At 47.7% G+C, this 23,604-nt stretch overlaps 2 protein-coding genes across 2 annotated transcripts; both read right to left on the bottom strand.

The window, feature by feature from the left end:
* Positions 1 to 4,883: 4,883 nt before the first annotated feature.
* On the bottom strand, positions 4,884 to 5,888 carry LOC127684620 (olfactory receptor 52K1-like). Its single transcript, XM_052181541.1, has one exon. It carries the CDS (start codon positions 5,886 to 5,888, stop codon positions 4,884 to 4,886), a length of 1,005 nt encoding a protein of 334 aa, XP_052037501.1.
* A 6,380-nt stretch (positions 5,889 to 12,268) lies between these two features.
* On the bottom strand, positions 12,269 to 13,219 carry LOC127664219 (olfactory receptor 52K1-like). The gene has a single exon (XM_052156100.1). It carries the CDS (start codon positions 13,217 to 13,219, stop codon positions 12,269 to 12,271), a length of 951 nt encoding a protein of 316 aa, XP_052012060.1.
* Positions 13,220 to 23,604: the final 10,385 nt, after the last annotated feature.

The following is a 23,604-nucleotide window of genomic DNA, read 5'->3' as shown; positions in this document are numbered from 1 at the left end:
CTCTCAGGCAGGGCTTGCCTGGGTATGACCAGACTCCCTCTGGACACCAGAAGAGGCATGTGCTTTAACAAACCCTCACACCAGAGAATTCAGGAAGGGGGTGGGTTTGGAATTTCCCTCACCCTGGGATGTCTTTCTTTCCATTCCAGAGCATTGCTTTGGACAGCAGATTTTGGAAGATCTGTCATTGTTTGGGTTGGGTGAAGACCAGACAGCCTTTGGGGAGATGTGAGAAAAATGCACATCATGGTTGAGCCCGTGAAAGACTGCGGAGGATGGTGGCAGTGAGACGGGGACGCTGCGAGAAGTGGCACAGGAGAGGAGGGAAAGGAGCCCCGGGGGAGCAGTAGCCAGGGAGACGCTAGGCCATCAGTCCTCCTTCCCAGACATGCCAGAGGGTGTAAGGGAGAAAAACCTGGCAGGCTGCCCAAGTCCTGTGACTTGGACAAGGTTGTCCTTTCCTTATCATATGATCCATAATTTTTCTGTCTTGTATCCTGACATTCATTCCTTGGGTTGATTCCATAAGGAACTTCTTTGGCATGGGACCCTGAGGCAGTCAGTAAAGACTATTCAGAATAATGATCCTGTGGAGAAGGGACAGGAGGGGGGTGGTGTGGGATGCTGCTCTTTAACTAGCAAGGAAAGAACTTAGAAAAAAAAGAAACCAAGGAAGAATGTCCTAGAGTCAAATCAATTACACAGCAGCCATTAAGGAGAAAGAGAATGATCACTGACGTCAAGGTTTTAAAGCTGTGATGATTATATTGGAGTTGCCAAACCCTGAAAAGGGAGGAATTAAGTTGAGGTTCTGAGGGGTGCAGCTAATGAATGGCATTGGGGTACTTTAAGCAACTCACAGGTGGAGAGGCTTTTTAGTTGACTGTTCATACAAGTAGAGAGTTCAAAGAGGGATTGAAACCAAGGATGGAAGTGTGGGGCATGAGAGAGCATCCCAGGGCACAGACAGAGTGCAAGGTGTCAGTGAAAGATGTAAGGGGGGCGAGGACAGAGAATGCGAGCCAGGGACAAACAGGCACAGACTGGAGGAGACTTGGTTCAAGGTGTATGAGCTTACAGACTAATAGGGCAAGATCAATGATGCTAAATTGTCCTTTAAGGATCAGTGTGCAGAGTATGCACTACGTGCACAGACAGGAGGGCTGAAATGAGAACTGCTGACTTCACAAAGAAAGAGGCATAACCGCCACAGCAGAAGACTCACTCCCTATCCTCACAAGGGATGTGGTTGTTGTGGCTGTGTTCCAGGCGAGAGATGATTGTCTCCCCCTTGTCTTCAGGGTGTCTTCCTCTTCTCCTTCTGTCCCCACCCCCCAGCTTATGAAACGCAGCTGACTGTCACTGGAGAAGATCAGCTTTTCCTTAATTTCATATAGTCTCCTAGATCCCAATCTTCCTTCTTCCTTTCCAAGCTGAGCCCTTGGCATGCTCAGTCCGGCATTTCTCACGGCACAGTCCCTGGAGTGTGTATCTATCGCCTCACTACACTGAAGGCGTTTCTAATTGGAAGACCACGACTCACTCATTTCTCTTCCACTGTCCAGCACAGAGCCTGCTGTAGAACAGGGCATTTATAACATGTGTTGGCGGAATCGGTGAGTGTGCAAAGGGATCATATTAAACCTTGAAGCAGCTCTTGGAGACTGAGTGAGTGAGTGAGTGAGTGAGTGAGTGAGTGAGTGAGTGAAAAACTGAACCCTTAGGTTCAAAGATTTCAAATGACTTTCTTCCCCTCACCTAGCTTCAAATAAGTCTTACCTCGGCATCCCTTGTACCCTACGTGGCGCAGCACTGGAAACCATTAAGCTGTCTTACTCTCAGCAGTAAGGGACGAGGGTTTATTACCTGGCAACGCTGTGCCAGTGTTGATCATGTAGTGTGTGTTTCAAGAGACTGACACTTATGTAGGTGAAGATACTTAAGGGCAGAGTATGAACGAACATCCTTAACGCACCACAGGCATTATGTTATAGGGCTCACAGGCAAATCTAAGTTTGTCAGAGGTAAAAGGTAAAGTAGGATCTAACCTCAGGTTTACCTGCCTCCAAATTTCCCAGAACCCTTTGTCCTCACCGTGGCAGCCTGCAGTGGTTTCCAAACAGGTCACCCGCTGGGCCTTGATTTAAGCTCTGAAGAGGCGAGGTCTGTGATCAGTGCCCAGTCCAAGGCACTGATCTGTGAGTCTGAGAAGGGAGGGTTAATTATAGTTGGAGCTCCTGTGAGGTCCAGACTAGAGTCCCAGGGGAGAGTTATTTCCAGGGACTTGAAGGAGGGAACAAGGAGAACCCCAGAAGAATCTGTTCCTCTTCCTTCTGCTAAAAAAGTGGTTACTGAAGGATTTATTGTTTTATAGGCTTATTTTAAATACACACATACACCAGCTACTTAGTACTTTTATGAAACGTCTTCATTTTGGATTTGAAGTATTTAAGTTTTTTTTTTTTGACAAAAGGGAAGCTTCAGTTAAATATGTGTTATAAGAAGCAATAGCTTGGGGCTGCAGAGGGGGCTCAGTGGTTGAGAGCACTGGCTGCTCTTGCAGAGGACTGGGGTTCAGTTCTCAGCACCCGTAACAGGTGACTCACAAACCATCTGCATCTCCAGTCCCAGAGACTGTACTGCACACACACACATGCAGGAACACACACATACAGGCAGGCACACACACATACATGCAGGCACACACACACATGCAGGCACACACACATACATGCAGGCACACACACACATGCAGGCACACACACATACATGCAGGCACACACACACACATGCAGGCACACACACACATGCAGGCACACACACACACATGCAGGCACATACACACACATGCAGGCACACACACATACATGCAGGCACACACATGCAAAATGAAGCTAATAAATCTTTTAAAAAAGAGAGAGACAATTACTTCCAAGTAAGTACTTTCTTGATATTTCTCTGAGAAGCTAAATCTCGATGCCCCTGAATACTGTTCCTAACTAATGGCTTTCTTTTTTTTTAAAAAAATATTTTTCATTTTGCATGTTGGAGTATTTGCCTGTATGTCTGTCTGTGCACCATGTGTGTACAGGGCCCACGGAGGCCAGAAGAGGGCATTAGGTCTTTTGGAACTGGAGTCACAGGTGTTTGTGAGCTGACGTATGGATGCTGGGAATTGAACTGGGTCCTCTGCGAGAGCAGACAGTGCTTGTTCTTGCCCACGATGCTGTCTCCCCTGTTCCACAGCAGCTTTCTAACGTTTCTCAAATGACTGCGTTCCAAAACTGGTGGCTGCTTCTTTCTTCGTCATTGTCATCCAGAGGCTCGAAGCCCTTTCTGTTTTCATAAAGAATGAACACACCAGCTTGGCCATTCTCCTGAACTACAGCAGAGTCAGCCGCTCCAACCTGCAGATGCTGCATCCACGAGTCAATCAACTATAGATCTAAAGTATTTAAAGGAATTGCATCTGTGTTGAACATGAATAGACCTTTTCTGTTTATGATTTCTTAAGTGCATTGCCCAACAATTATTTATATTGTGTTTATATTGTATTAGGTCTCATAAGTGTCTATAAATGATTAAAATATATGGGATTAAATGATTAAAGTAAAAGTCCAACATTTTACATAACGGATTTGAATGTCTGCGAGGTTTGGTGCTGGCAGAGGTCCTGCAGCCAGTCCAGCATGGACAGGAGGGACGAGTGAGGCAGTCGTCCTTTTAACGATCTATTTAGCAGCCTTGTTAATGGTCATGTGCCTCTATTCAGTCCACAAACAAGGCCCTGCCTTGGGTCCTCACTCCTATCCCTGCATTGATATTTCACACTGATCTTTAGGACTTGAAGCTTTCCCCACTCATCCCGAACACTCCTGTCTCATCTATCCTTGTATGCAGGAGCCAGACTCACTCTGCAGGGCTCCGACTCCTCTGTGCTGCCTGCTGAGAGTCGAGCGAAAGCTGTGTGTGGACCAAGGGTGTCTGGGGACACAGCACAGCTGTGCAGTCTGCAGCCCCCGGCCCTTCTTTCTTTCCGGCTCTGCTCTTTTAGGTTCATGCAGAACCTCACTGAGTGCACGACCCCACAGCTCTCCTTCAACCAGTTCAGTCTCTATCAGGCAGGATGTGTTGTCTCCATTTTGCAGAATAGGAGCCAAAGTTTCAGGTTAGGGGTGAGGATTCCAGGCTTCTCAGCGCTCTTACCATCCGTGAGTGGCTGAACCAAGCCCCGTGTTCTTTCTACATTGAAAACTTTATCCACATCCCTTCTCTCTCTCTCCTTTCATCTGTAGCAAACCACCTTGTCTATGAGGCATTCCTACCTTTACCGAGTATCTCCTTCTCTTCCTTGCCACAGTTTTGTACATAAACTGCTATTAAATATCACATCATCATAAAGCAGTAGACTTGGGACCTCCTTCTAGAGAAAGCTGAGTTTTTTCTTTCTTTGCAATCACTGAGTTCCAATGTTGTATGCAGAATAAACATTTTATGGCTGTATAAATAAACACCTGACTAAAACATATGCAGAGGAAGGGGAGAGAGCTTCAAGCTGGGGTCAGAGCTGGCTTTCAGTAGCTAGTTCCAAATGAGTAGGTGCTTTTTGGAAAGCAGACATGAGGCTCTCAAAGATGAAAGCAGAGAAGCTGCGCCCCATGGCTCACGGCTCTAATGCTAGCGTTTGGCGAGCTAAGTAGAGCAGTTTGGGTTCCAGGTCAGCCTGGCCTATTTAAGGAGTTCTAGACGGCCACAGATATAGAATAGAACCTTCTCATAAAAGGATGATGAACTATAGCCAAGACAAAATATACCAGAGATGATTCACTCATCTCCTTCACTGAATAGTGAGAGTGATTTTGGGATCCACAAACCCTAGACAATTATCTGGGAAGCTCTCTATTCGAGGGCAGCGACTGGGGCTTCTCGGTGGAGACCTGTGGCTGAGTCCTTTGGAACAGAGCTACCAGGTGCTGCCTGATTTCCTTGGTTCTGGCCCCGTAGATGATGGGGTTGACCAGACATGGGAGCAACAGGTAGAAAGCACTGAGCAGGTTGTGCACATCTTGGGAGGCAGTGCGCGCCACACGGTAGACAATGGATGAGGACATGGTAGAGGAGTAAACGGTGAAGATGACCAACAGGTGGGAGCCACAGGTGTTCAGGGCTTTGGTCCGTGCTCCCCCTGATGAGATCCTGAAGGCAGCATGGATGATGCGGGAGTAGGAGGCGCCTAGCAGCAGCATATCCAGGACTCTGTTGAAGATACGAACAGTGAGTCCCACCGTCTTATTCAGCGAGATGTCCCCACAGGAGAGCTTCATCAGGGCCATGTGCTCACAGGCAAAGTGGTGGATCACCTCTGAGCGGCAGAAGCGGACCCGCGAGGCCAGCACCACCACTGGAGCAACGATGCATGTGCTCCTGGTGGCTGCTAACACCACCAGACCAGCCAGTAACTGTCCTGTCACTATTTCCGGGTAGCGGAGAGGATAGCAGATAGCCACATAGCGATCCAGGGCCATGACAAGGAGGATGTTGCAGTCAAAGACAATAAGGAAGTAGATGCAGAACATCTGTCCCAAGCATCGAGGGAGGGAGATGCGGTTGAAGCGTTTGGAGAAGCTGAACAGCATGGCGGGCAGCACCGTGGTGGCAGCACAGATATTGACAGCCAGGAGCAGGGCTATGAGCAGGTACATGGGCTGGTGCAGGCTGCGCTGGGACGCCACCGTGTGGATGACCAGGGCATTGGTGAAGAGGATCACCAGGTAGAGGCTGAGGAAGGGCAGCACCAGGAGGCCTCTGGCTTCCTGCATTCCTGGGAAGCCCATGAGGAGGAAGCTGCTGTAGGACTCATTGTAGGTGCCATTGCCCCACCCTGACATGATGCCTGAGGGCTCAGGGAGGCTGGGGGGGGGAACAAGGGAGGGGCTGGGTGCTAGGCTTCAGTCCCTGAAAGGTCCTGCTAGGACTGCCCCAGCTTCACCAGGCTGGACTGTGTGCTCAGGTTTCCATGAGTCTCCAATATTTCTAGAGGAAAAAGAAGACATTTAGCCTTATTATTTAGTGAGATCTTTCCATAAATCATTGCTTGCTTTTCAAATAAATCACAGGCAGAGATATTGCATGCACAATTCCTGGGTCAAATGATAGTCACACTTTTTTTCCCTTAAAATCAAACTCAGAGATCCATCCGTCTCTGCCTCCCAAGATGCATGCCACCACACCAGGCAAAACCTTTTAGAGGAGGCCTTAAGAACAGGAGTTTGTGTTGGTCTAAATGTGGTCCTGACAGGACAGGGTTACTGGGTGTGGGTTGCCTCACCAGGAGGCAGCAAAAGGCATAGCTGACACTGCAAAGAAGAAAGAACATTGGGTTGAAGGAAGGCCAGGCTGGGAGAAGGATGGCACAAACCTGGAGTGTGCTGAGTTTGTGGGGACAACAAGGTGGGGGTGCTTCACGGGGAGGCCTGGTCCTGCCACCCACTTGTGAGACTCTGGCGGTCAAGGGATTTCAGCAATTCTAGCTGTGAGGCGGGAGTTATAATGTTGGCTTCTCAGGATGGTGAAATCTATAAAGCTAATGTGAGCAACTCTTTTCCTCTTTCTCCTCTTTCCTCTCCCTCCTCCTCCTCTTCTTCCTCCTCCTCCTTCTCCTCCTCTTCTTCCTCCTCCTTATCCTTCCATTTCTCTCTCTTTTTAAGGCAGCATCTCATGTCTTCCAGGCTGGCCTGAGACTCACTGTGTAGCAGAGGATGACCCTGAACTCCCGATCCTCCCACCTCTGCCTTCCGAGTGCTGCGACAGCACAGACATGACCTGCCAGACCAGGCTTGGTGCCTCTTTCTCCATGCTCCTTTTTTAGTAAGCGAAAGAAGCGAGCTCAAGGCCTAACCCTAAGTCCTGGACATGGAGACAGAGTCTGGAGACAGAGGAAGGGCCACTGCCTTGGTTGGTGTGTACAGACACATACTCTACTCCTGAGTTTGTCGACAGATCATGTAGTCTTAGTTCCCAAGAAAAGGGAATTTCAGTTTCAGATTTCTCTCTCTTTTTAATACAAAATGGAGTTCTTCCCGGCACTGGCTGTGTTGTCTGTGAGGACAGAAACCATGTCCTGCTGTCCCCAGGCACACCGAACTGCAGGGTGAATGTAATTGTGTCAACATGTAGAAGAGAAGGTGGTTGTAGAAGAGAGGGGCTTTGGCAAGCGAGACATCTGAGAGGCACACCTGCTAGAAAGGTCTGGAATTTGTCCACCTCTGTGTGAGAAGAGAGGAATAAGTCAGGTTCAGCCTGCTACAATATGGCTTTGGGTTCCTCTCAGAAGATGACTTAGAAGAGATAACCAACCTCAAATGCTCTGAAAACCAAGGTTAGAGACTGGTTAGAGCATGCTCTTCTTCCTCCCTGGATTGGAAGTGGTGAAGTACTGGGCCGGATGAACTGGAGTTGGCTGTTGTCCTTGTTTCTCTCCCCTCTGACAGCCTCCCTCACACCTGTGCCTCACTAAGCACACAGGCTCCTAGTTACCAGGACTCACACCGGCTGCGGGAGTAAGGACTGGTCAAGTCAGTCCTCAGTTGCCAGGTTGAGTTAAATTCTCTCTATGCCTCCCTGAGGGAAACAAGGGCTTCTGAGGCTCCCTCTCAGGTCTGACTTAGCCAATTACCAGGGTCCCAGTGGTCACTAGGATCCTGTAGGTGGGGAATAGTGTGAGGGAGAACATCTCCTGACAGACGAGCTAGGCAACAGGGAGGAACCTGTATGTGGGGAGTAGTTTGCCAAGATTAAAATCTGACTCTCTCATCCACCCCTTCCGCGCCTTTTCGTGCCTTTCATGGGTCAGCAGCCCATCAACCCCACTGCCTCCACATCCCCACAGCCATGTTGATGCCTTGTACCCAGCCCTGTTTAACTGCTTGTTGGAAGTTTCCGTAGATCACACTGTGCACTGGAATCATGCCCTTGTTTCCAAACACTGTCATCCTTTGGTGTTCCCTCTGTTAGCAATGCTCCTGCCACCCGTGTTTTCTGGGATGAGGCAGAGCTGGTAGTCAGGGCTAGGAAAGGCGTCAATGGATGCCCCTATTTCACACCTGTGCCCTTGACTAACTCTGTCTTGCTTTTGTTTCTCCTTCAAAACACGTCCGTCTTTATTCCTTCTACCACTGACCACTCTGTTCTTGTTACTATTATTTCTAGCATGCTTATTGTGTCAGTAGCTTGTGACTTCTCCTGTCTGGCGCCTAGTAGGTGAGAGTACAGTGGCTTAGTTTTTCTTACTCTTTACTCACCTGATAAAAATGAAATGCCCCTGGTTTGTTATATATCCTCTGTCTGTTTCTGTCTCTCTGTCTCTGTCTCTGTCTCTCTGTCTCTGCCTCTCTCTCTCTCTCTCTCTCCTCTCTCCTCTCTCTCTTCCTCCTTATCCTCACCTTTGAGATATGGTCTCACAGTGTAGCTCAGCCTGACCTAGAACTCACCATCTTCCTACCTCAGCCTCCCAAGTGCTATAGTTACAGGTATATCTCACTCAGAAGGGGAAATTTTCTGATGTTTGTACATTGGCTGTGTGTGTGTGTGTGCGCGCGCGCACACATATATGTAGCATGTATGTATGAACAGGATGTCCATTGCAATTTAGTAAAAGCATCTCAATGTTTTGCTAGCTTAACTTGTTTTTTAAAATTGGAAATAGATTCTTTTCTCATACACTACATCCCAACCACAATTTTAACTCTGTCTTTGTGAGAGTCTTCCATGGTATGAATCTGATCACTTGGTCTACAAAGTGAGTTCCAGGACAGCCAGGGTTATATAGGAAAAAAAAATCTGATAGCTCCAGAAAAGCAGGGGTCCCCACTCTGCTCGAATTTCCAGCATGTTTCCCACTGTTCCTGCCGTAATCCCAAAGCCTACTGTGTCATCTCCTGAGGACACAAACCACATCAAGCTGTGGCCAGATACAATGATCTAATGCTCTCTCTCTCTCTCTGCTCTCTCCGCCTCTCTCTCTGTCTCTGTCTCTTTGTCTCTCTCTCTCTGACAAGGTATAAGTATGTAGCCTGAGTGGCCAGGAATTCCCTATGTAGATCAGGCTGGCCTCAAAAACTCACAGTGATCTGCCTGCTTCTGCCTCCTGGGATTGAGGGAGTGCACCCCCATGCCTGGCCTGTAAACTCTTATTTAATTCTCATAACCTAAGAAAATAGGCTCTGTTTTGTTTTGTTTGTTTGTTTGTGGCATCTGAGGAACTGAGATCGTCAAATCCATATAGAAGGGTCTGGAAATTCCTCTATGAGCTCCATTGTTTCCCATCCCCAACTATTTGTAGGACTCTTATCCACAGACCCAAAGAAACCAAATAACAAGGAGGGCCCAAGGACGCATGCTTGAATCTCACCCAGAAGGGGAAATAGAATAGATATTGGAGGTGGAGGGAGGGAGGGAACTGGGTGGGGGAGGAGGCGGGAGGAGAGCCGAGCAGGGTGGGGGTCAGGTGTAGGGAGAGCAGGGGAGAGAAAATGGAAATCAGCAGTGGGGGGAGGCATCTCTAGGATGTGCTAGAGACAGGGAGCAGGGGAGGCCCAGGGAGTCTGTGAAGGTCTCTGGTTGAGACTCCTAGCCATGGAGATATGAAGCCTAAAATGGCTACCTCTTGTAGCCAGGAGGACTCCCAGTGGAGGGAAAGGACAGCAACCCATCCATCCACAGAACCTTCCACCCAAAAGGTCATCACTGCCTATCTAAAATGTCACATAAGGGCTGGTGAGATGGCTCAGTGGTTAAGAGAACTGACTGCTATTCCAGAGGTCCTGAGTTCAATTCCCAGCAACCACTCGATGGCTCACAACCACCTGTAATGGGATCTGATGCCCTCTTTTGGTGTGTCTGAAGACAGCTGCAGTTTTTTCATATACATTAAATAAATAAAAAAAGAAATAAATAAACAAAATGTCCCCTATCTATCTATCTATCTATCTATCTATCTATCTATCTATCTATCTGTCATCTATCTATCTATATGTGTATGTGTGTGTGTGTGTGTGTGTAAGATATATATATATCTTTCAAGTTTGCCTTTCCAAGGTAGCCTTTATGAAGCTGAGCCATCCCCCACAGTTCTTCAAACTGCCACAAGGGGGTGCTAGTGGGAATTTATAATTGGTCCATCAGTTTGCAAGGCATCAACCAGGAGTGACTGAGAGGAGGCTCAGCTATTTATTCATGAAAATATTTATTATTACTAAATGATTACAAATTTCTGGCTGTCAAATAATCCGTTACAGTAAAATACAATTTAGAGGTACAAGTCCTAAACTAGAGTATTATATGGTTTGAGGCAATTTATTTTTAATCGTACTTCATATGATTATAATTTTGTTTCAGGCTTAAGAAAAACTTTTTTTTCCCAGTTGTTGTTGGTGGCATACACCTTTAATACCAGCACTGGAGGCAGAGACAGGCAGATTTTGAGGCCAGCCTTGTTTAGAGAGTGAGTTCTAGGACAGCTGAGCAGAGAAAACCTGTCTTAAAACACACACACACACACACACACACAGACATTTTCAATTAAAATGCATTTTATTTTAAACTATGTGAATACGTATGTGTGTGTGTGTACACATTAGGACAGGGTACCTGCGGAGGGAAGAAGAGGGCCCTGGCCATCCTGGAGCTAGAGACACAGACTGCCTCCCACGGTGCGGGGCTGGAGACTGCCTCACATGGTGCGGGCACGGGCTCTCTGCAAGGACAATACGCTCCTTTAACCACTGAGCCATTGTTCCAACCTCCATTTTATTTCAAAATTTATTTTTATTTATATGCATATTTGTTTATTCATGTGCATATGTGCCATGGACGCAGGTGCCCTGGGTGGTCAGCTGGAGTTACAGGCAGCGGTGAGAGGCTCGACATGGGTCCTGGGAACAGAACACAAGACCCCTGGAAGAGCAGCAAGTGATCTCTCCAGCCTCCAGTTAATGTTCTTAATCACATATTTGTATTATTTAATAAGCTGTGTATTTTTGAGCCATGATACCTTCAGAGACCGCGGAGTAGCAGAGGTCTCTTCTATCCCCTCCCCCTACTCACTAGCAACAATGATCTTTTCGGTGGTAAGGATCAAACCCAGGGCCCTAAGGCTCATGCTATGCTTGTGTTCTGCTGCTTTTAATAATAATAGTAGTTCTGTATTACTACTTCCAGCCTCAATAATATTTATTTATTTTTCTCAAGAATAATTTCGTGACAAAATTGTTGTATGGATTTTCTAAGTCTATATATTGCTCCCAGTGAAATCTTCTGGAAAGACAAATAGAAGAGTCAAGTAGTCCTACTGAATGAGAATCAGCATGGGCCGAGGCCTGGGACCACAGTAAATTGCCTTGGAATATTCTGTGAATAGCCTGACATTTGATTCTTTTTGAGCACGGAGAACATTTTTTTTTTTTTTTTTTAGTTTATTTGCTCAGTAACAGATTCTTTTAAAAATGATGTCAGATGTACCCAGATGTCAAGATGCATTCTTAATTGTTTTTTAAGAGGTCCATTTTGCTTTTATAAGACTCCACATTTAAAATGCCATCTGTAAACCTGCACAGCAAGAAAGCCCTGTTGGGTGAGAGATCTCAGAAGGAATAGACGCGGATGCCATCACTACAACCTCAGTAGCTTTAACATCATTTGCTGTGTAACTGTGGACACAACGATGTGCCTCATGAGCATAGACAGTGCTTATTACAGTGCTGGGAAGAGCAGAGTTGAAGGGGCCTGGCATACGGCCCCGCCCCCCGTCAGGGCATACGTCCCGCCCCCAACCCCGCCACGGCGTACGCCCCGCCCCCCACGGCATACGCCCCGCTCCCGCCACGGCGTACGCCCCGCCCCTGCCACGGCACACGCCCCGCCCCTGCCACGGCTAGGCAAGGGGAAGTTTGTGGAAAGGAACGAGAGGGATAGTGGAATGCGTGTGAACTGAAGATGGACAGGACGAAGGGAGAAAGGGAATCTGTAATGGTGGTGGGACATACGGGACACAAGGAAGGACAGTGGGTGAAGGGGACATATTAGAACGCGGTGTCATGGATGCATATGTAATGAAAATGCCATGGTGAAACCTCTTGTTTTGTATGTTAAATTAGTTAAAACAAAACAAAACAAAACTAGTAGGAAAAGTGGTCCCTGTGTACCAATTTCCTGCTTTCCTCAGTTTCACCAGGAATAGTGAGAAGGCCAACACCGACTTATCATAGGACACTCACGGGCCTGCACTCGGGAATGACCTTAGCAGGTGCTGCCTGATTTCCTTGGTTCTGGCCCCGTAGATGATGGGGTTGACCAGACATGGGAGCAACAGGTAGAAAGCACTGATCAGGTTGTGCACATCTTGGGAGGCAGTGCGCGCCACACGGTAGACAATGGATGAGGACATGGTGGAGGAGTAGACGGTGAAGATGACCAGCAGGTGGGAGCCACAGGTGTTCAGGGCTTTGGTCCGTGCTCCCCCTGATGAGATCCTGAAGGCAGCATGGATGATGCGGGAGTAGGAGGCGCCTAGCAGCAGCATATCCAGGACTCTGTTAAAGGTTCGAATGATGAGTCCCACCGTCTTATTCAGCGAGATGTCCCCACAGGAGAGCTTCATCAGGGCCATGTGCTCACAGGCAAAGTGGTGGATCACCTCTGAGCGGCAGAAGCGGACCCGCGAGGCCAGCACCACCACTGGAGCAACGATGCATGTGCTCCTGGTGGCTGCTAACACCACCAGACCAGCCAATAACTGTCCTGTCACTATTTCCGGGTAGCGGAGAGGATAGCAGATAGCCACATAGCGATCCAGGGCCATGACGAGGAGGATGTTGCAGTCCATAGAAACCAGAAAGTAGATGCAGAACATCTGTCCCAAGCATCGAGGGAGGGAGATGCGGTTGAAGCGTTTGGAGAAGCTGAACAGCATGGCGGGCAGCACCGTGGTGGCAGCACAGATATTGACAGCCAGGAGCAGGGCTATGAGCAGGTACATGGGCTGGTGCAGGCTGCGCTGGGACGCCACCGTGTGGATGACCAGGGCATTGGTGAAGAGGATCACCAGGTAGAGGCTGAGGAAGGGCAGCACCAGGAGGCCTCTGGCTTCCTGCATTCCTGGGAAGCCCATGAGGAGGAAGCTGCTGTAGGACTCATTGTAGGTGCCATTGCCCCACCCTGACATGACGCCTGAGGGCTCAGGGAGGCTGCGGGGGGGGGGGGGGGGACGGGGGGGGGAGGATAAGGGAGGGGCAGGGTGCTAGGCTTCAGTCCTTGAAAGGTCCTGCTAGGACTGCCCCAGCCTTACCAGGCTGGACTGTGTGCTCAGGTTTCCATGAGTCTCCAATATTTCTAGAGGAAAAAGAAGACATTTAGCCTTATTATTTAATGAGATCTTTCCATAAATCGTTGCTTGCTTTTCAAATAAACCGTAGGCGGAGATATTGCATGCACAATTCCTGGGTCAAATGATAGTCACACTTTTTATGGATGTCAGTTGGATTTCCAGAGAAGTTGAGTGATTTTTATCACTGACTGTGGTGCTTGTACCGAGCCATCACGATCTTAAAAAAATGGTCTTTGTGAAGTGACATTTTAAAGTTCACCTTGTTGTCTATTGGGAACTTAGTATTTCCCTTGTAGTTTAATTGTTAGTCATTATGTATTTTTGAAGCATGGTTTATAAATCTTGTTAGCATTTTTACTTTGCTTGTGGTACTATTAAGACCAAAAGTTTATATTTATAAAGCGTTTTAGCATAGACAATCCTGTCTTATTCAAAGGCCAAATAGATAGTAAATGCATTTTGTTATCTTTGGGGTATGAGTTTTATTTTTGGCCCCTGCGTGTTTGCGTGGGTGTGCTTCCTGTGTGTATGGAGACCAGAGGCCAACACTGGGATCTTTCTACACTGGGTGTAACTCTCCACCTTATTTTTGAGACAGGCTGCTTGCTGTTTGTCCTGTCCTGTCCTGTCTGGCCAGGGAGCCCCTGAGACCCACCTGTCTTGGTTCTCATGTTTGTTCAGAGAAAACTTTACCTTGTTCTAGTTGCATTTTGTTGCTGTGTTAAACACTACAGAAAAAAAAGAGAGAGAGACTTGTGGAAGAGTTATTTTGGCTTAGAGTTCTCGAGAGGGAATCCATGGTGGTGGGGGAGACAGGGCAGTGGCAGCCAGAGCAGGCAGCCAAGGGTCCACATCTGCACCAGCACACAAAACCCACAGAGGGAGTAGGAAACCACGGGAGACTGCGCAGGCTGCAGGCCAGTGGTTCTCAACCTGTGGGTCGCTTATCAGATATTTACAGCTCATAACAGTAGCAAAATTACAGTTAGGAAGATGAAAATAATTTTATGGTTGAGGTGGGGATTACCACAACACGAGGAACTTTGGTAAAGTGTTGCAGCGTTAGGAAGGTCGAGAACTGCTGTTATAGTCTTTGAAGGTCTATGGCATAAACCACGAAGTATGCCCCGGTGACATAACTTCCCTCTTAGAAGGTTTTATAATCTCCTCAGTCAGTGCCACCAATGAGTTCAAGTGGGAGACACTGCTCATTCAAACTGAGACACACACAGAGCCATCTTTCCATAGTCAAGGTTTTGTGAGTTCTGACAACATGAGATTCATTTGATTCATGACATGATGATCTAACTTTGTTTTATCCAGATAACAACCACTTAGCTGTCATTTCATGTTGCTGTCTTGATTCTAGATTAAGTTACTTTATGTGGCAGAGGTTTTTATTTTTTAAGACTTATTTACGTGTGTGCGTGCATGTGTATGTGGTATGGTGTGTGTGTGTACACGTGTGCAGGGGCTTGAGGAGACTAGAAGAAGATGCTGGGTTGTGGATGTCCTGGAGAAGCAGCTACCCAACATGACTTGTGAGCCACCCAACATGGGTGCTGGGAACTGAACTCTGGTTCTTTGGAAAAGCAGCAACTGCTCATAACTCCGACCCATCTCACTAGCCCTGTGGTTGATGTTTTTGTTATTATTATTATTATTCTTTAGTGACGTTCCATTTGTACTTATATCAGCACCATGCTATTTTCAAAATATTTATTGTAAGTAATTCACATGACTTCCCATTTAAAGCGTAAAGCTTAACGACGTCCAGTAAGTTCATAGTACTGTGTAGTAATTGGCATGATCAACACTTGCGATGCCCCCAATAGAAACCCTGTGTCCATCCACAAACACTCACCAGTGGATTGCTAAGGTTCTTTCTGAGTCAGTGGATTGGCCTACTCTGGATATTTCCCATCAGTTAAATAATATAGTTTTAGGGTTTTTGTTTTTGTTTTTGTTTTTTGTTTTTTTTTGCAGCTGTGTATTTGAACTCATAACCACTTGCCTCTGCCTCTGGAGTGCTGGCGTCACAGCTGTGTCCCACCATACCTGGTTTGTGTTTTTCTGACTGTTACCCATACTGCAGTACACATCAGTATTTTATCAACTTTTTTTTTCTCCTTAAAGACAGGTTTTTTTTTCTACATATCTCTGGCTGTCCTGAAACTTACTATGTAGACCAAACTCACAGAAATCCTCCTGTCTCTGCCTTCTGAGTGCAGGATTAAATGCACGCCAGCACTCCAGGCGTATTTTATTAGCTTTGAATGGGAGAATAGTACATCACCATGTAGGTAGCACATTCCATTTATCCAGTCACAGTCAGGGGGCATTTGGATTATCTTCACGTTTCTGGCTATTATAGTAATGTTACCATGAATATTTTGCTTTAATGAATTTTTCTTGGTTACATTCTGAAGGCTGAAATTGCTGGGTCATAGATAATTCAGTGCTTAATCTTTCTCTTTTTACACCCTTTCCCCTCATTCCATATTACTACTACCACCACCACTACCACCACCACCACTACTACTACTAAGATAGGGTCTCTGGGCTGGAGAGATGACTTAGTGTTTAAGAGCACTGACTGCTCTTCCAAAGGTTCTGAGTTCAAATCCTAGCAACCACATGGTAGCTCATAGACATATGTAACAAAACCTGACTCCCTCTTCTGGAGTGTCTGAAGACAGTGTATTTATGTATAATAAATAAATACATCTTAAAAAAAAAGACAAGGTCTCATTATGTGATCCAGGTTGGTCTGGAACTCACTATGCAGACAGGCTGACTTTGAACTCATGAATCTCCTGTCTCTGCCTCCAGAGTGCTAGGATGACGAGTGTGCATCACCGAGTCTAGCTTGTGTTTTTCTGAGCATCTTTTCATTTGTCTGATGGATGCTTAACATTTTCTCAAGAGAAATGTCAGTTTGTAGCATACTTTTTTACCATTTTGATCTTGTCTCTTTTCTATCACTGAATTGTTAGAATGCCACCCCATTTTGATTAGTATGGGATCATTATTTAGACTCCCAATGAAACACATTCACAAGTACTTTTAAGTTTTTCATTATTCTTAATTTCCCCACCACTAGCATCACTTTGGAAATTTTAAAAACTTACCTTGTTGCAATCTGAAAAATTGGAATTCCATTAAACCTATAAAGTAATCTGTGGAGAATCAAAATCTTGGTCACACTGTCTGGTATCAAAATGTGGTGTTCTTTTACAAAAATTAAAAATAGTGTGTATGGTGTGTGTAGTGTGTGTGTGTGTGTGTGTGTGTGTGTTTCTTTCAGGAGTTGGCTCTCTCCTTCCACTGTGGGATCCACAGATGCAACTCAGCTCTCAGGCTTGTGGGATAAACAATTTAACCCTCTGACTCATCTCACGAGCCCTGAATGACAATGTTCTGAATTTTCAAGTCTTATTTTAGCATCTCGCAGTGGTTTTATAATTTGATATGTAGAGGTCTCTAATCAGCTAACAATTAACTTCTAGGGACAAAATATGAGGTTGAGGCACCAAGCAAGGGCCAGGGACGCTGAGCTGGTGGGCATGGCGCTGTGAGGTTAAGCTCAGAGGCCAGGGTTTCTAATAAAAAAAAGTCAGAGTCAGCCAAAATAAAGGCAGGGGTGGTACAAAGAGCCCATTGATATAAAACTGAGAATTGGGAATCAGGTCAGAGATGGATGTAACTCCAAAGCCAGAATCCCCATCCCTGTCATGAACCACAGAAGGATTCCTGGATCTCCTCCTATGGAGAAAAGTATAGGACAAAGGAAGAGGATGGAGGGACAGGTGAAGGGGAAATAAACGATCAAGACAGAAAATCATTTCCTTCTGAGAAGACCTGGCCTGGGTGGGGCTGAGGAGGCAGCAGAGTGGACTGGGACGGTGCGTGACAGACTCTGGCACGTCTAGGGGCGCGCCTAGGCCACCACTATGAACATCTCCCACACCTCCTCGTGCCCCAGCGAGCACCTCCACCCTGCCCCATACTCCCCACGCTTACCCTGGAGCTGATATTCACCCCCCCAGCACAGCTGGCCAGGAGCAGAGAGAGAGCCAGAGTGGATCCCCGAGTGCTGTTAAATGCACCCCTCCTCCCTCCCCTGGGAGCTCAGACTTCAGCTCAGCCTATGGCTTGGAGACAAGTGCCTGCCTGACTCACAGTCTTCTAGGAGCACTGAGGGGCCAACCTGGTCACCTGACATTCAGGCTCTTCCTATAGCCTGTGCCATTCAGTGTCCCTTCTCTGGAACTAGAGACCCGACAAAGACAGGATGACTCAACCTTAGGCCCCAAACTCAGCCTGCAGCTAATTGCCTGGGTAGCTCTGGTAGGGGAGGGTCAGGGAGGGACTGTAGGGGGTTGGTTAGTCCAGCAGGCTGGTCCTAACTGAGGAGCCAATAATCCACGGAAAGGCAACTTCTATTGGGTGTGATTTTTATGTGTGTATGTATGGTGGTGGGAGGGTGGAAGGGATCAGTAGGGGCTTCTATGGGATTTATGGAGGAGACACTGCAGGCAGGAGAATGAGGAGTGGGAGTTCTGATGAGGTGGGGGTCATATCACCCCATATTAGTAGTGGGGTATCCAGGGATATGTCCTTTCAGGTAACTTGCAGAGGTTACTCTGCAGACCTGTGGCGAAGCTTTGACAATTGCCTGACTACACTTGTTTCCTCCCTGTACTATTTTGTCTCGCTCCTGCTTTGGGACCAGAGAAGGAACAGCTGAGGTTCTGGAAAAGTCCATGCAGGAGGGGACATTGGAATGAGGCCTGAGACGTCGGGAAGCAGTCGTCCAGGCTGAGAGGACGGGTTCTGTGGTTGAGTTACAGCTTCACACGAGGGTCAGGATCATCTATGCACATAGGTGTGGTGATGTGAGCTCTATCCCTAAAGCCATGGATGAGGGTAAAGAGAACGGGAGAGCAGAAGCCAAACAAGACTGTGTGGCTTGGAGCCCAGGACCTGAGTTTGCTTCAGCAGTGATGGACTGAGGAAGCAGCATGGTGGTATCCAGTGGGAGCCACAGGGCTGGAGGACCGTGCAGACGTCTGTCAGGAATCCTGCAAACTCTACTCACTTTCCACAACCCAGGCTCAGATGTGAGGTTTACTGAGAGAAAGGGCCTCTGCTCACTGGGCGGGACACATCAGTTTTTTTTAAAATAAAGATTTATTTATTTATGTATATGAATACATTGTAGCTGTACAGATGGTTGTGAGCCATTATGTAGTTGCTGGGAATTGAACTCAGGACTCTACTCATTCCAGTCCTGCTCTCTCCGGCCCCACTCGCTCTGGCCCCACTAGCTCCTGTCCAAAGATTTTTTTTTTTTTATTATTATATGTACATACATTGAAGTTGTCTTTAGATACACCAGAAGGGGGCATCAGATGTCATTACGGATGGTTGTGGGCCACCATGTGATTGCTGGGATTTGAACTCAGGACCTTCAGAAGAGCCATCAATGGTCTTAACCAGCCCCCAGGACTTGGTTTCTCAGTGGCTCTTCTCACTGAGTTCCCTAGGCCACTAGGGTTTGACTGCAAATGTCTCACTCTTCACTGGGGTGGCCTCTGGCTCTGTCATTCAATGGCTCACAAAGATGCCTTTCTCACCTCTTTGTCCCTGCTCCTGTGGGGACCGTGGCAGTTCCCACTGGACATACCACTTGGCCAGTTTACATCTTGGTCAGCTCCCACCTCAGAACCGTTTGCAGTTCTGTAGTCTCTTTTCATCTCCAAACGCTCTACAAGAAAAGGCCACAGACTAGATGCTTAAATGGATAAAAAGGTTTCTTTTCTGGTGGCACACAGATTTAATCCCAGAGGCAGGTGGATCTCTGTGAGTTCGAGGCCAGCCTAGTCTACAGGAGCGAGATCCAGGACAGCCAGGGAGGGCCACACGAGGTTTCCCCGTACAGTTCTGGTGGCTATTGTCCTCAGTCTAAGGCAGCTGCTGGCCATAGTTCCCCAGTGCCCTTATGAGTGAGCACACTCCCTGCCTCTTCCAGCGGGTGCAGTGTCAGGCTTTCCTTGGCCTGTGTGGTGTAACTGTGTCCATATTCACAAGCCTCTTCCCTCTGTCTATACAATCAGCTGTTATTGGATACAGACTCCTGAACAGCAAAAGGATCTCATCCAAGGATCCTTTATTTAATTTCCTCTGCAAAAACCCCTTTGCTAAATAAGATCACATTCATAGGCTCCGGGGTGGGGCCCTGGAGTTTTCTGTGGGGCTGTCACACAGCTCCCCAAAGTCCTTATGTGTGGAGTGTGAAAGAAGCAAGAGAGGCCAGAGAGGTGGCCTTGGTCTGGAGGTCTTGTGTGGGTGTATGCGTGATGGCCGTGGTTGGGTACAAAGGCTCTGCCCCATCTTGTAGAGGTTTAAAACCTTGGACTTCAGAGTTCAGCTCAGAACGATGGGACCTGGCCGTGCGAGGCGATGGCTCCCCCAGGCAGGCTTCCCGGGGGAGGTGGAATGTCAATTCCCTTCGAAAACAGCAGCCCATGGTTGCTGAGCGACCACTCAGCTAGAAAGATGTCACTCACCCAGGGGTCTTCTGCACACTGGAACCCCCAGCTATGCATCTTCTTTGGTTTAGAGCTTCCTCAGGGAGGCAGAGTGAGCATCCTCTCTCAGACAGAGATCCTCCTGCAGGTTGGCAGTGTCTAGTGAGATGGTGAGATTCTGAGGCCTCAGAATGCAGAGGGCGGGTCCTGAGGTCTCCGTGGCAGTTCAGCCAGGAAGGGAACAGAGAGTGGGCACAGGTATCTCAAGGGCAAGTGGTCACCCTGGGCCTGCTCCCCTTGCCTACCCGCATGCCGGCCAGCTTTTCTTTTGCATGCCTTTCCTGGAAGGCCACCATGGCTGTGCCGGGTCTCTTGGACCCTTCCATGTACCGAGTGCTGTAGTCCTGCCTCCAGCTTCCCTTGCAGGCTGCTGCTAAAGCCTTGTTTCTCCAGGTCGTCTCCAGGTCTCCTGCAGGCCTGCTCTTCCAGCCACTTCACCTCCTCCAGCTCCTCAGCACCTAACCTCTCACCACCAGCCTCAGCAAGTCTAGACTTGCAGTCAAGGCTTCTCCTTCCCCATTCCTCCCTGAGAGCAAACCTCCCGGCCCTGCTCATGCTATGCCTATCCCTCTGCCTGACGGGCCCTTTCCTCCCAAGCCTCGCCTGGCTTGTGTCTGTGCCTGAGCAGCAGGTACCACCAGCCCTGGAAGTCTCCTTGCCGGCTTTCGTCACAGTCCCCCGAATCTTTCAGCAGAAGGGGTGCTGGTGCCCCACACTGTGCACCATCACTGTAGAGGGACACTGGGCTTGTCAGTCCCCCAATAGTCCCCAGGACAGTGGGCAGTTCTGTGTCCACCATCTCTCTTCTCCTTCCTCTTTCTAGATCTCCATAGTGTCCTGTTCTAAACTTTTCTCCCCAGATTTCTCCCTGTGGACATGGTCAGGGGTGTCAAATCCTCTGTCCCTCTCATATATCAAACTTTATTTCTGGTGGGATATAGTAGTTAATCTTTATTAATGTGATACAAACTAGAGAGAGGGACCCTTAGCAGACAAAAAACAAAACAAAAACAAACAAACAAACAAACAAACTTCTTCAGATTGGCCTGTAGGTATGTCTGTGTGAATTTTTCTTTTTGGTTGTTGATTGACAGGGAGGGTCTAACTCAGTCTGGGCAGTGCCAGCCCTTGGCAGATGGTCCTGTGAGGTGTAGGGAAGATAGCTGAATGTGAGCCTGGGAGCAAACCAGAAATCAGTGTTCCTCCATGGTCTCTGATTTGGCTCCTGCTTCCAGGTTCTTCCCTTGAATTCCTGCCCTGACTTCCCTCAGTGATGGATTATAAAGTATAAATTGAAAGAAATCCTTTCCTCTCCAAGGTAGGTTTTGGTCAGTGTTTTACCACAGCAATAGAAAGCCAACCATTCATGGGGTTCAAAGGTCTTCACACGTGCAAAGTGGCTCTGGTTGGTGTGGAGGAATCAGTGTGTAGAGGAATGGAAGGGTGGCTGTCTCTGGTAGGGTGGGCAGAAGGTTTTAGAGATAAGGTTTCATAGAAGTCCTTGACATCTGTCTTTGGCCTACCTTTGTTACTAGGGGCTCAGTCTCCCTGCTCAGAGAGATTCCTTGTATCTCACTTATATTTGTACCCTTTAAACCTGAACCTCAGCCCAGAGAAATGGAGCATGTGACCCAGGAGGCACTGACAGGAGGCCACAGGGAGAAAAGAATGTAGACTCTTGCTTGAGGTATGCCGCAGTCTGGCTGTGAGTCCTTGGGCTAGCCACCCCCACCCCAGGCCTTTCTCTGCCCTTTCTTAAAAGGAGGGTGTTAGGTTGGGTGGCTTCCTTTCCCTTCCTGGATCATATGTTAAAGAAAAACTAAACAACCTAGGCTTTATTTTATTTTGTTTTTTGGAGTGCTTTATGTGTGGTGCATGTGTGAGCATGCAGAGGCCAGGAGCTGATAGCAAGCATCTTCGTATATTGTTTTTCAAGGTGATTTTGAGACAGTCCCTGGAAGCTGGGGCTCACTGTTTTGGCTAAACTGGGGCTCACCTATCTCTATCCAGAGTCCTGGAGTTACAGGTGTGTACAACCGTGCCTTTAAAAACAAAACCATTGCTTCTGGATATCTGAGTTCACCCTTTCCCAAGACTTTATCCACTGAGCTGTTTTATGCTCCCAGATTAGATTAGATCACACTTGTAATGTTTTCAGTGAGCCTGACCAGACTGTAAGGAGAAGGCTCGTCACGTTTGTCAGCTAACGAGTTCTACGGCACACTGAGGAGAGGAGTATGTCCCCCACTGCACCCCAGTGCACATGAGAGCTGAGGCTCTGAGTGGGGAGACTGAGCCCCTCGTGACAAAGGTAGGCCAGAATGCATTTCCTGGTCTGTCAGTCTCTGGTGCCCACTCTAGTTGCTGGGGCACAGGACACACTTTCTGTCCCCTAGATGCTGGGTAGAGTCTCCTACTCACAAGGTCTTCTCCTCTTGTGCACCCTATTCTCTTAGCCTAACATCTCCACTGCTCCTGGGCACAGTCTTAAAATGGATGTTGGTCCTTCTGTCAGAGAGGGCAGACAGGCTTGGGGGTTCAACATTGCCTTGGCTAGAAGGGCGTGGCCTGAGGGAGGTGGGACACAGTGCTGGGCTATGGATGTCACATACTGCATAGGGGCACTCCCTCCAGAATTCCCGGTGATCCCAGTCCCCAAAGCAATAACCCCCCCTCTCTTTTCTGTATGTCTTGCTCTCTGTCTGTCTCTGTCTCCCTGTCTGTCTCTCTGTCTCTGTCTCTCTGTCTCTGTCTTCCTGTCTGTCTCTGTCTGTCTCTGTCTTTGTCTGTCTCTCTGTCTCTGTCTCTGTCTCTCTCTCTGTCTCAGTCTCTATCTGTCTGTCTCTGTCTTTGTCTCCGTCTGTCTGTCTCTGTCTCTCTCCTGTGTTCTCCAGGGCTCAGGAGAAGCAGGCAGTAAAGGTTTCTTCTCTAGCAGGTGAGAAAACAGGTTTGAAAAATACAAGATCCAAGTACAGCAGACCCAGCCCCGGGAGAAGGATGCTTCTCTAGTATTTGGACTTTAAAACCTTGGTCTGTGGAGTAAACCAATGTTGCACAGGACCACACAAGGCCAGAAGCCAGCCAACATTCTAGCATGGTGGGGCAAGGGCTTCTGGGGATGGGGATGCTAGTTTTCTTTAATATTGTGAGCTCTGATAGGCCCAGTGGTACCCAGCGAGTAGCCCCGTACCCAGGATGTGTGAACAGTACAAGTTGGTTCAACAGATTATTTAAAATAAAAGAAAGGATATGAAGTTGGAGGCGTGGTAAGGAAACCGGGTGGATCTGAAAGGAGTAAGGGGTGAATATGATCAAAATATGTTGTATTAAGTTCTGCACGGTTGTACATGCCTTAAAGCAGGCAGATCTTTGAGTTCTAGAACAGCCTAGTTTACAGATTGAGTTCCAGGCGTATACAGAGAAAGTGTTTAAACAAATCATATCTATATGGAATTTCAGAGCTATTAAATAATGTGGCATAACTGTGGAATCATGGCAAATGACCGGGAGTTGGCTAAATATAAAGAGTGCTAAAATTAAAAACAATCTTGGTCTATTTTTCCTCCACTTTACCCCAAAGCTATTCTGGAGATGCCTTTCATCACGGTGCTCGGTAGACAGAGGTGAGTG

Source organism: Apodemus sylvaticus, chromosome 1 (genome assembly GCF_947179515.1).
Source record: "Apodemus sylvaticus chromosome 1, mApoSyl1.1, whole genome shotgun sequence".
NCBI lineage: Eukaryota > Metazoa > Chordata > Mammalia > Rodentia > Muridae > Apodemus > Apodemus sylvaticus.
The sequence above is the reverse complement of the archived record's forward strand: the minus strand, read 5'-3'. Positions and strand labels throughout refer to the sequence as shown.

Excerpts from the sequence above, each read along its gene's own strand:
- LOC127664219 (XM_052156100.1), bottom strand. The coding sequence starts at position 13,219 with ATGTCAGGGTGGGGCAATGGCACCTACAATGAGTCCTACAGCAGCTTC.
- LOC127684620 (XM_052181541.1), bottom strand. The coding sequence starts at position 5,888 with ATGTCAGGGTGGGGCAATGGCACCTACAATGAGTCCTACAGCAGCTTC.